Source organism: Phoxinus phoxinus (assembly GCF_949152265.1).
Source record: "Phoxinus phoxinus genome assembly, chromosome: 14".
Classification (NCBI taxonomy): domain Eukaryota; kingdom Metazoa; phylum Chordata; class Actinopteri; order Cypriniformes; family Leuciscidae; genus Phoxinus; species Phoxinus phoxinus.
The window spans coordinates 32,704,487-32,716,786 of NC_136889.1; the positions used below are offsets into that span (position 1 = coordinate 32,704,487).

The 12,300-nt window shown below is 47.0% G+C and overlaps 1 protein-coding gene across 1 annotated transcript in view; it reads right to left on the bottom strand.

The window, feature by feature from the left end:
- Positions 1 to 12,300, bottom strand: part of lrrc1 (leucine rich repeat containing 1) — a 111,146-nt gene that overhangs the window by 7,412 nt on the left and 91,434 nt on the right. The window contains exon 19 of the mRNA XM_079634694.1: positions 425 to 715. Within this exon, the coding sequence (XP_079490820.1) occupies positions 425 to 715 (291 nt within the window). The remainder of the gene's footprint in view (positions 1 to 424; positions 716 to 12,300) is intronic.

The following is a 12,300-nucleotide window of genomic DNA, read 5'->3' on the forward strand; positions in this document are numbered from 1 at the left end:
CTGAAAACTTTAAACTGTTAATGCATTTTGGTCGTTCATTTACACGACAACAGAGTTTTGGGTGCCTGAAAACGCAAAATTTTGAAAACGGTCTCTGTGTAGACAACAAAAACGTGAATCTCTGAAGACGATGACGTCATGCACATGCGTATTACGTGTTCAGTCTACAGTGTTGCATCGCCATCTACTGGCCTGGCAGCAGAATACAGCGTTTTTAGTCGTTTTCGCGGATCCGAGTGAATGGGGATCGTTTTGACGATGGTGTTGTCTGTACGTGGATGGAAAATAATTCAGTTTTTAAGCATATCGTTGTCGTGTAAACGAGTCTAATTCCACTTCAGATAATTTCATTGCTTTTATTCCTCTGTGGAATATAATAGAGTTGCCAAGACTCTCTCTTTATATTCTCATCTCTCCAGCCTACCGGTCCGTTTCCGTTGCAGGCCGAAGCTTCTGTCCGGTTGGTCACTGAGCTGCAGTCCGGCATGGGATCAGTGGAGGATTGTGGGCCACCTGATCTGTTATTGCTCACGGGAACATCCCACTCTTGGCTGATCTGCGAGTCGGTCTCCATGATGTCGGACCTGTCGTTCGCCCGCGGCTCCATGGACACGCATCTCTCCCGTAACACTTTCATCTTTATACAACTCCCAGCATTCCTCAGGACGCTGACCGCCTCATGATGGCTGACCTCCTGCATGTCCAGGCCATTGACCTGCAGGCACAAATCAGAAATCAGCTGCAGGGAATAGATGCAATTAAAAAAAATTCTGGGTCAAATATGGACAAACTCAGCCATTGGGTTACATTTTGTAATTAAATTTTTAACCCAGCGTTTGGGTTTGTTCATATTTAACCCAAAATTAGGTTTAAACAACCCAGCATTTTTTGTGTGGAAAGAGGCCGAACAGCTGACAAATGCCACGAAACCCAAACAATGAGGAAAATGCCCACCATTTATACGAGGAAATGACCTGGGATCTTCAAGAGGAAGTGTGTAATTTACACACCAGAGAGTATTGTGGAGAAAATGACAGGTTTTCCAACGGTTTGCCCACCCGCCATTTGTAGAATAAAAAACAAACGGGCTGACCCAGTTAAAGGAGAACTCCGGGCAATTTTTAAGTTAATCTTGATCGTTATACCTTTGTGAGTTCTGTCTATAGAAAAAAAAAACGAACCGGCTTGCAACACGGAGCTGCGACCGCTAATGCCCAGAGCTCACTCAGCTAACAGCAGTTATGGGGCATATTCATAAAGAGTGTGTCTGTGCCTCTTAACAGACACAAAATGCAATTAAAATGTGTGTCCAACATGAACAGGGTCCTTACATGACAACAAGATGCGATTAGCAACTTAGCCATTGTTTAAATTCACCTAAATAGTGTTTTAGACGGCTAGCTGTAGTCTCGCGCTGAAGTCCCGTGGGAACTCCCGTTGTAGCCGGGAAAGGTAAATAGAAGTGTGTGCAGGAGGAGGAGTGTAGTGTGTGTGAAGAGTGTGAGGCTAGTTCTTTGTCTGTATACTTGGGTTCGAATAAATAAGGACGACCATCAAACTCAAAAGCCTCTTCCATGTGTTCAAAATCTTCTATATTCTCCATAGTTACGTTACGTTATGCATGTTGTGTCTGTTAAGAGGCACAGACACACTCTTTATGAATATGCCCCATATCTGCTGTTAGCTGAGTGAGCTCTGGGCATTAGCGGTCGCAGCTCCGTGTTTCAAGCACCAATCCGGTTCATTTTTTTTCTCTATAGACAGAACTCACAAAGGTATAACGATCAAGATTAACTTAAAAATTGCCCGGAGTTCTCCTTTAAGGTTTTGCTGGTCAGCTGTGGGAGTCATCCCACTTTTGCAAGGAACATCTAAATCCAGGAATTCTCCTTAGAAATCACGCCAGTTTGCCGTGATACTTTTTATGTTTACTCACTTAGAAAGTTTGTGTAGCCAAATCTGCGCAGATTTAACGAAAATACTTGAGTCATCATGATTTATTAAATACAGCGTATTGCGCCGAATCTGCTCATATCTGGCTTACTTGAACACACTCGTCACTAAGCAACAAATAACGGCACGCTTGTTCATTTGCATTGAAGCAATAGCGAAGATTAAAAAGCATTTGGTTAACAGAAAAGACATTGTTATTTTCCAACATCCTACATTTTTTTATGTTCTTTGTATCGTTTTCACGGTTTGGGTTTTGTTTCTTTGTCTTGTCATGTGATTCCTTGTTTGTCATGTGATCCTGCCATGTGTCTTGTCATTTGTTAATCATCTGATTATTGTTCACTGGTGTTCCTTCTCTTGTCATTAGTCTGTGTATTAAGCCCTCATGTTTGCTCTGTGTCTTTGTCTAGTATTCAATGTTTCATGTTTCTTGTCTTGAGTTCTCTTACGTAGAGTTCTCTCGTACTGCGTCGAAGAACGCTACGGGAAAGATATTTCTTTGTCGAGATTGAAGCCTAAAATTAATCCTTAATTTTGTAATAATGTAAAACGCTTTTCTGAAGCATACAACCTAGGCGGAGCAATACAGCTCACCCATTGGCTGCTCTGCCAGAAAAGCACAGCCTATGCGAGGCCAGGACGCTGACCAATGAGGGCGCTTCGCGCCCTTCTGCGTCACCTCCCGCCCAAACAGGCGTGGCCTAGGCCTATAAATACGAGCATAGCTGTCTAACACGCCGATTTTCTTAAATTCACGAAGCTGCACGCATCGTTGGATTGGATTCGAGCCGCCACAGCCGTTTGGAACAAGCACCTCAGCAGGACGCGCCTCTTACCTGAAGCCGCTGGTCATCGCCGCCTTCAGCCGCCGTTCCCTGCTGCGCTTCTCCGGCGTGGAATATCCTTTACATTATGTGTGTGTGTTTTGTGTGTGTGTTCGCCGTCGCGTCACACAGTTTTTCCACACTAAAAGAGCCGAGCGTCTTTTTCAAGATGTCTCGCACCTCCTGTGGCTCGTGTAGAGCCCCGCTCAGCGACGGGGACCACGTGCTTGTGTTTCCTGCCTGTGAGTATCACGCAGCTTCAGCTCTCGTCGATGGCGGCTGCCATCACTGTGATTTGATGCCTACGGTGACTCTGCGGACTCGCCTGGCGTTCATTTACTGAAGCTGCACCCTTTTCCGCCCGCTGTAGTGCCGCGCCGTGAAAAGCGCCGTGCTCAGCGGAGCCCGGAACCTCCCTTCACCACGAGATGCTCGCCGCTGCTGCCGCTAGCTTCTCCGCCCGCTTCGCTCGACTCTCTGACCGACGGACAAGGGCCGCTGTGTGCCGCCGCGTCCGTCATGGATGAGGAAGATGAAGCCGTGTCTGTGAAGGACGACTGCTGTTCTCTCCTCGCTTCGGGTAGCGAGGGATGGGCGAGCTCCGAGGATCTCCCCTCCCCCGCCGCTCGTGAGCGTCGACGGAGAAAGACCAGCATCGATGCGCTTACCGGCTGGATGGCTGCTTTTCTGCAGAGGAACGTACGTTACCGTCCTCACGACCCGCGCCTTTTTCTTCCTGAATTCACGAGGAAATCGCGGAGTCCCGGAAAGCCCCGTTTTCAGCCAGGATGCGCATTTCTGCTTCGAGGAAAGCTACAGTGTTAAAATCCCGCCGCGGCCGGATTTCACTAAAATGTCTCGCTCGCACAGTCCCAACATTCGCGACCGTGCCAGTGTATTTTGCAGTCACCAAATCGGCATCAATGCCCGTTTGCCTGCACACAGACGCCGTTTTCACGACGCCCCAGGTAAATCTGAAAATGTATTTACTGGTGTCCCGGCCACGGCCGATGGTGTAATGTGTGTATCCGTAATGCCCACGACCTAGTGCCCATTCGTACACACAAGCACAGCCCTACACAATACAGGGCTTGCACACATAAAATCGACCCGTGTCGGTTGTGCTTCACATGTAAGTTAGTGAACGTGCCCGCTTTTCAGTGCCCACAATCACTACACACTGCATGTCCCGTGGTTTCTGTAAAAACGAAACGAATGCACGGTCAGTCGGTTCTGATAGACAGTACTCTCTGTGCTACACGGTGTCCCGGCCACAGCCGATGATGTAATGTGTGTATCCGTAATGCCCACGACCTAGTGCCCATTCGTACACACAAGCACAGCCCTACACATACAGGGTTTGCACACATAAATCGACCCATTTCGATTGTGCATTATAGGTAGTGAGCGTGCCCGTTTTCAAGCGCCCACAATCACTACAAACTACATGTCACACGGTTTCTATGAAACGAAACCAATGCACGGTCAGTCAGTTCTAATAGACAGTACTTCCCAGTGCTATAAATGTACCCGCGTTCACGCACCCACATTTATTCTCAAACATGCCGAGCCGTACGGGGCTCGCACCGCGCGCTCTCTCTTTCACCTGAGAGAGCTGAGAGCGCGCGCGGGCTGCCCGCTCGATTAAGCCCGCCCCCGCATCACGCTGCAATGGCGCCCATGTTACAGCACACGACTGCTCTCGTGTCGCCGCCATTTCGCGACCAGAGCCCGGTTTTTCAACCCGTGCAAGCACAGCCCTGAACAACGCAGGGTCTGCACACATAAAATCGGCTCATGCCGATTGTGTTTTACATGTAGTGAGCGTGACCCACTGCCAAGTGCCCACAACCACTACACACTGCACGTTCCGCGGTTTTCTGTAAAAACGAAACTAACGAACGGTCAGTCAGTACACAAAAACAGTGTTCCCGGTGTTATAAATGTGCCCGCCACCAAGCGCCCACGTTTATTCACAAACATCACGAGCCCTACGGGACTCGTCCCGCGCGCTCTCTCTCGACACAGAGAGCTGAGCGCGCGCGGGATGCATACTGTGTTAAACATGCCCCCCGCCTCACACGCCACGGCGTCCATGTCACAGCACACGGTTGCTCTCGTGTCGCCGCCATTTCGCGACCAGGGCCCAGATTACATTCAACCCCTAGTCACACGTGCAGATGCATGGGAATGACTTCCCGGGGTCTCAGAATGGGTGCTAGAGACTATAAAAAGAGGCTATTCGCTACAGTTTCATCGACGCCCTCCCCGTTTCACGGGAAAAGTCGAAACCACGGTAAAAACAGAAGTAGCACATCTACTTCGAGCCGAAATAGCGAAGCTATTGAGCAAAGGGGCCATAGAGCCTTTATCTCAAGCTCAGAGCGAAGGGGGTCTGTACAGCAGATATTTCCTGGTACCGAAGAAAGACGGGGGTCTCAGACCCATTTTAGATCTAAGGCGTCTGAACAAAACGCTAACAAAGCGGAAGTTCAGAATGCTCACGACCAGAAAAATCCTCGCGCAAATTCGCCGAGGAGACTGGTTTATGGCGATAGATCTGAAAGACGCGTATTTTCACATACAAATTGCGTCACGTCACAGGCGATTTTTGAGATTCGCCTTCGAGGGCCGGGCATATCAGTACACAGTCCTGCCATTCGGCCTATCCCTAGCACCTCGTACATTTACAGTGTGCATGGACGCGGCGCTGGCACCCCTGAGACTCCGAGGCGTTCGAATTCTGAACTATTTGGACGATTGGCTGATTCTAGCTCAATCTCCGTCAGAACTCGCTCACCACAAGACACTAATACTCGATCACCTCGAGTGCTTAGGTCTGAGAGTCAATTGGGAGAAAAGTTCACTGTTTCCCAGTCAAAGGATCTCCTTTTTAGGACTGGATCTGAACTCACTGTCTATGACAGCACGCCTGTCATCACAGCGCAGGCGAAATACCCTGCAAATGGCGAAATCCTTCCGCAGCGGCCACATAGTGCCGCTCAGGAGATTTCAGAAAATGCTAGGCCTCATGGCCTCAGCCTCAGCGGTACTGCAGCTGGGCCTGCTGCGCATGCGCCCACTACAGTTCTGGTTGAGAACGCGCGTACCGCGCCGAGCATGGTTACACGGTCGTTATCGCCTCAAGGTCACTCAGGAATGCATTTCAGCCCTGACACCATGGAGAGCGTCAGACTGGTACCGGTCAGGTGTAAGCCTGGGGACTTCCTCGAGCCTGAAGGTGGTGTCCACGGACGCGTCCACCTCAGGCTGGGGAGCACTGCTCGACGGCAGACCGCTCTTTGGCCAATGGGCAGAGCGAGCCAAACTACCGCACATAAACTGCCTGGAAATGATGGCGGTGGACTTTGCGCTGAGGCGTTTCTGTCCCCGGATAAAAGGACACCACGTCCTGGTCCGCTCGGACAACGTGTCGGTAGTAGCCTACATAAACCACCAGGGTGGCCTGAGGTCCCGAAACCTATTCAGGTTAGCGGAACGCATACTGGTGTGGGCCCAGCACAACCTGCGCTCGTTAAGAGCAATACACGTGCCAGGCCACTTGAACGTAGGCCCGGACAGACTCTCACGGAACAATGTTCCTACGGGAGAGTGGTCCCTACACACACAGACAGTGCGTCTGCTGTGGAAAAGGTTCGGCAGAGCGGAAATAGACCTGTTTGTAAACCAGGAGAACGCTCACTGCCCAGAATTCTTTTCGAAGAGCGCGAACGCGCTGGCCAGAGTCTGGCCCCGCCGTCCGCTCTATGCCTTTCCTCCTGTCTCACTCCTGCCTCAAGTGCTGGAGCGTATCAAGGAGAGCGGATGCTCGGTACTACTGGTTGCTCCATACTGGACGAATCAGACCTGGTTCCCAGCTTTGATGCGACTAAAAAGTACTGCCCCGTGGCCGATTCCAGTGAGGAGAGACCTCCTCTCACAGGCCAAGGGCGCGATCCTGCATCCTCACCCCGAGCTTTGGTCCCTACACGTATGGGCCATAAACGGGTACCCGCTAACCTCCCAAGAGGAGTGTTAGACACGATCGAGCAAGCTAGGGCTCCGTCTACTAGACGGCTCTACGCTTCCAAATGGTCGGTGTTCTCTGGATGGTGTTCAGATCAAGGTCTGTCACCACTTCAGTGTGGAGAACCGGAGATTCTCTCCTTCTTGCAAGAGCTATTGGATAAGGGAAGAACCCCATCCACGCTCAAAGTCTATGTGGCTGCCATATCAGCGTTCGTTAATCCAACGCTTGGCCGTTCACTAGGCAGGAACGACCTGGTGGTCCGTTTCCTTAGAGGCGCCAGGAGGTTAAACCCCCCAAGGCCCCCCTCAGTCCCCGTTTGGGACCTTTCTACAGTGTTGAACGCTATGAAAGGGGCCCCTTTCGAGCCTATTCACTCAGTTGACATGAAACACCTGTCTTTCAAGACCGTGTTTCTTTTGGCTCTCGCTTCAGTGAAGCGTGTGGGAGACTTGCAAGCGCTCTCAGTGAGAGCTTCTTGTATGGAGTTCGGGCCAAACGACTCTGTAGTCGTATTGAAACCGAAGCATGGGTACGTGCCTAAGTCCCTCAACACACCGTTCAGGGCTCAGGTCATCTCCCTGTCGGCTCTGCCGGCTTCAGAGGACGGAAATAGCCCCCTTTGCCCGGTCAGGGCATTAAGAGCTTATGTGTCCCGCTCCGCTGTTTTTCGACAGACGGAGCAGCTCTTTGTTTCGTTCAACGGACGCTCCAAGGGGCGAGCCGCGACGAAACAGAGTCTGTCTCGATGGGTAGTGGACGCCATTGCGCTAGCCTACGCATCTAGAGGTTTGGAATGCCCTTTGGGCATCAGAGCACATTCCACGAGAGGCATGGCCTCTTCATGGGCTTGGTATAGCGGAATCTCGTTACAAGATATCTGTATGGCGGCAGGCTGGGCCTCCCCGTCTACATTTATTAGGTTCTATAACCTAGAGGTTCCTGCGTTGCAGGCTAAACTGCTCTCGGTCTAGAAGACTATGTATTAGTGTCCTGCCCCGCGCTGCGGCCCAGGTCACTTCAATGTTAATATGTATAAGTGTTTCTGCCCCGCGATGCGGCCCAGGTCACTTCAATGTTTAATGTGTATAAGTGTTCCTGCCCCGCGCTGCGGCCCAGGTCACTTCAATGTTTAAGCATCACTCACTGACAATGTGTCCCATGAGCATGCTATTACCCCTCATATATATCTATATTTACATATATATGCTATTATGCCTTAAGAGGCACTACTATAAAGGGATGATGCTAATTTAGCCGCTCTCCCTATACTTCTTGGGGTAGGCACTTGTATACCAGGGCGCGCGCGCCCTTAGGTGTCTGTGTCGGTCCAAGAGCACGCACGGCGTTTTACATGGGGTTCCCGTAGCGTTCTTCGACGCAGTACGAGAGAACTCTACGTAAGAGAACGTACTCGGTTACTAACGTAACCTCGATTCTCTCTAGAAGAGGGAACGAGTACTGCGTCTCATGGCCGTGCGTGTCCGCGCTGCGTCGCTTCATTGACGAAAATCGGCGTGTTAGACAGCTATGCTCGTATTTATAGGCCTAGGCCACGCCTGTTTGGGCGGGAGGTGACGCAGAAGGGCGCGAAGCGCCCTCATTGGTCAGCGTCCTGGCCTCGCATAGGCTGTGCTTTTCTGGCAGAGCAGCCAATGGGTGAGCTGTATTGCTCCGCCTAGGTTGTATGCTTCAGAAAAGCGTTTTACATTATTACAAAATTAAGGATTAATTTTAGGCTTCAATCTCGACAAAGAAATATCTTTCCCGTAGCGTTCTTCGACGCAGTACTCGTTCCCTCTTCTAGAGAGAACCGAGGTTACGTTAGTAACCGAGTACGTTTTCATGCCTTTGTTTTGTGTTTGACTACGTTTGTTAATTAAAGTTGCGTTTGGGTTCTCAACCAGTTAGCCTCCAGTAGCATTCATGACCGAATACTAGACCAAACATGGACCTAGTGATGGCCAAATGAGGCTTCCTGAACCACTGAGACCTCGCAGCCCATTGCTTCTCCCAAAGGTTCATTACTCGAAGCTTCATTCGGCATTGCTCACTAGTGACACCTAGCTACTGTGCAAAGAAATAGCAGACAAATAAATTAATTCTGAACCAATGACCTGAGCAGACTTCTGATGTCCGTATAGCCCCCCGTTCTGTTTCATTTATTTATTTATTTTCTTCTCACTGTAATATCTGTAACCTTTCATTTGCAATAAGAAAAATACCTGAGCAGACATTTGTCCATTGCCAGGGTATACAATGAAATATGTTTCTTTTTTAGTCTGAATTTACTTGTGCAGAAACAACTGTCACACACACAATTCATTAATTATTCATAAATTGTTTGGATAGTGACAGTATGAACAACTAAAGTGACACGAGTGCAGTGCTTATGTTGGAGGGAGTGTAATAAAGTAAACTGCAATAGTCTGGGTTTTGTGCACTGAACTGTAACTAGTTTTAGTGCAGTGTTGCTCCTCTATATCCTTTACTCTGGGACTGGGGATATAGAGGAGCAACACTGCAGTCTGGGGGGGTGGGGGGTGGGGGGGGGGGGTAGGTGTAGGAAGGATTACAATAGATTTTTATTGAGAAACCGATTTTTTTTGTTGGGGTTTAGACGATTCCTCTTCTTGGACAAAACCTCAGAAAATATCCTTTCACAAGGAACAGAGGATTCAGGGGAACATACAAATGCCAGTGCCAGCTGGTATACATGAGGACACTGATGCTTGTGTTGAGCTCAGACCGGGGAGGATTTGCTCTTTCTTGCTGGCTCCATTACCAGGAAAAGTAACAACAAGCAAACACATCAATCCAAATCAAAAAGCAGTCCAGTCCAGATCCAAAAATCCAATCCAAATAATCTAATTAATATAACAAGACTATAATATAGCTACTATAATTAATAATAACAATATACTATAACTATTCTAACCTGATATAATGTAATAATATACAGCCCTAGCACATATATGACACAATAACGACAATGACAATGAGACACAAGACACAAGGTGGCAGACCGAACCGGTGACGTGTCCACACAAACCGAGGCCTCGTTTGTCATTAGTCACATGATTTTCACGTTAACAACATAAGGCTCGAATCGCAACTTCATCGCACTCCTCCTCAGGAGTGATAATATTACTGTGCTCCCAAGTGCTATTCTGCCATACATTATCCATTTTACCCGCTTAGAAAAGCACCACGTTTTATTTTGTGTCACCATACTTGGTCGTGTAACCACTCGTGTAACTGTATTTAAATAGGGAAAACGTGGAGGTGTTCGGTCGCTTCTAACTTTATCTCTGTTTGGTCTCTAATGAATGAACTGGGCTAAGCTAAGTGCTATCAAAGTGTGCCAGAGCGACTGAGAGGAGAGAGGTATGAATCAACTCGTCTTAGTTAAGGGAATAACATAGTTTAATATAAAAAAAAACGGTGGAGTGTTCCTTTAAAAATGTAGTAGCCAAATTGGCCGGTGAGTGAAAAAGTTAATTTCAAACCCTGCTGATAATGTAATACAAATGTGGTGAGTCATTGCCTTTGGTAACGCAAGAGTTTACAGACCGTATGAGATGTAAATAGCGACTGCTATATATGGCGGATGATCAGATATTTATTTTAACTTGTGTTTACCTCGTTCAAATAGCACACTTGGGCCTGCTATACAGAGAACAGACAAGTGACCAATCCTGAGTACGGTACCGTGCTGAGGATTCTGGGCCGGGAACCAAGCTCAAGCTCATGTTTTTTTCCTTGCTTTGACTGCTGCCTGTCACATCTCAGGATAGTCACCAGTCTGCGATTGTGTGTTGAAAATACCACAGAATCAACATTTTTAAGGGGAAAAAAACCTATGAATGGCTTATGACTTCTAGTTGTCACTGCGTATTAAACCTAGGATAGGAGAATTACCTGAACATGTCAGATGCAGCACAACTCATGCTTGAGGAATGATGCTAGAGCTTTTAATTGATCTAACCTGAGACGTTTGTTTTAAATAACTAATAACCAACCACGGGGTATCAAGGTGATTTAGTGGCAGCATGAAGTCCGTTTCCCTTCCATCTGACAACCTTAAAAAGTATTCAAGTTTTAGCATGTAACAAACTTCTTTTTGTGGAATGTTTTGCTTAAAATGTATTTGTGCTATATTTCTTTAAAAGACATTATGCTTTATATCTAATGCAATGACATTAATACGATTTTAAGTGTGACTTGCGTGTCTAAATACTTTCCCCTACAGCGCTCCTGTTGCTTTAAGGCTCATGGGGTCACAGCATCTGTGTAATGATGCCCTCCAATGGCCATCGGAGAAACAACTATCCCCGGGTCAGCAGAAGAAACACATATACAGTCACAGTGCATACTTATCTTTCATTGTTCAAAGGATGTTCGTCCAATCAAGCTCTACTGTATTTTGGCCACGTGGCATACGTGTCATTTGGTGGAATCTAAAAATGTATGTCCTACTTGCTGATAAACAGGGTTTGTACGGACCACATATTTCTTGCCGTATGCAAGAGACTAGAATTTTAGATGCATTATTGATTATTTTGATACCATGGCAAAAACGAATACTAGCCAAACTTATTGAAGACAAGTAAACAGTAAAAAAATAAGAACTAAGAAACTAATAACAAGAAATGGGACAAATAAATGTAATATTACAAAGATACTGTGTAACGTCTTGTCCGGCAGGAAGATGACGCGACACGATGCAATGCGGACCTAATTTAAAACAATTACTGTAATTAACAAAATACAAAACAAAAAAGTATAATCCACACAGGGAAGATAAGCCCAGCAGTGTGCACTAAACACAACCAACACCAGACAAAGCCAAACTAAGAGTGCGTTTACATGAAAACAATACTTAAAAAAGGGAGACGTTTTTCATTTGCGTTTTTCACGTACAGATGACAACGTTGTCAAACCCATCCCTGTTCACACAGAACTGCAAAAACGAATACTAGCCAAACTTATTGAAGACAAGTAAACGGTAATAAAATAAGAACTAATAAACTAATAACAAGAAAATGCTGTATTTTTCATGCCAGGTCTGTAGTTGGCGATGTCACTTTGTCAAGAAACACTACGCATTGTTCACAAATTCGCGTTTTTGTAGTTTACACAGAGACAATAACGTTTTCAAAAGTTTGCGTTTTCAGCTGACGCTGTTAGGTCACATGATAATGACAACATGGCGGATGTAGAACGTCCAAATTTCATAGCCTACTACCCATATTCATACTATATAGAGCGTACTTTTTAACAATCGGGACGTACGTTTAAATTAAAATGTAGTACCTACACAACGTGATTTCGTAAATGTCCATGAAAATGAAACTAAAAATATGCATCAAAGATATGAATTAAATAAAGACTGCTATATGTTTTTCAGGTAAGTAAAATCACTTGAACGTTTAAACTGCCATGCCTTATTACAAAAAACATGTAAATGATAAACTACTTTTGCATATAATTGGT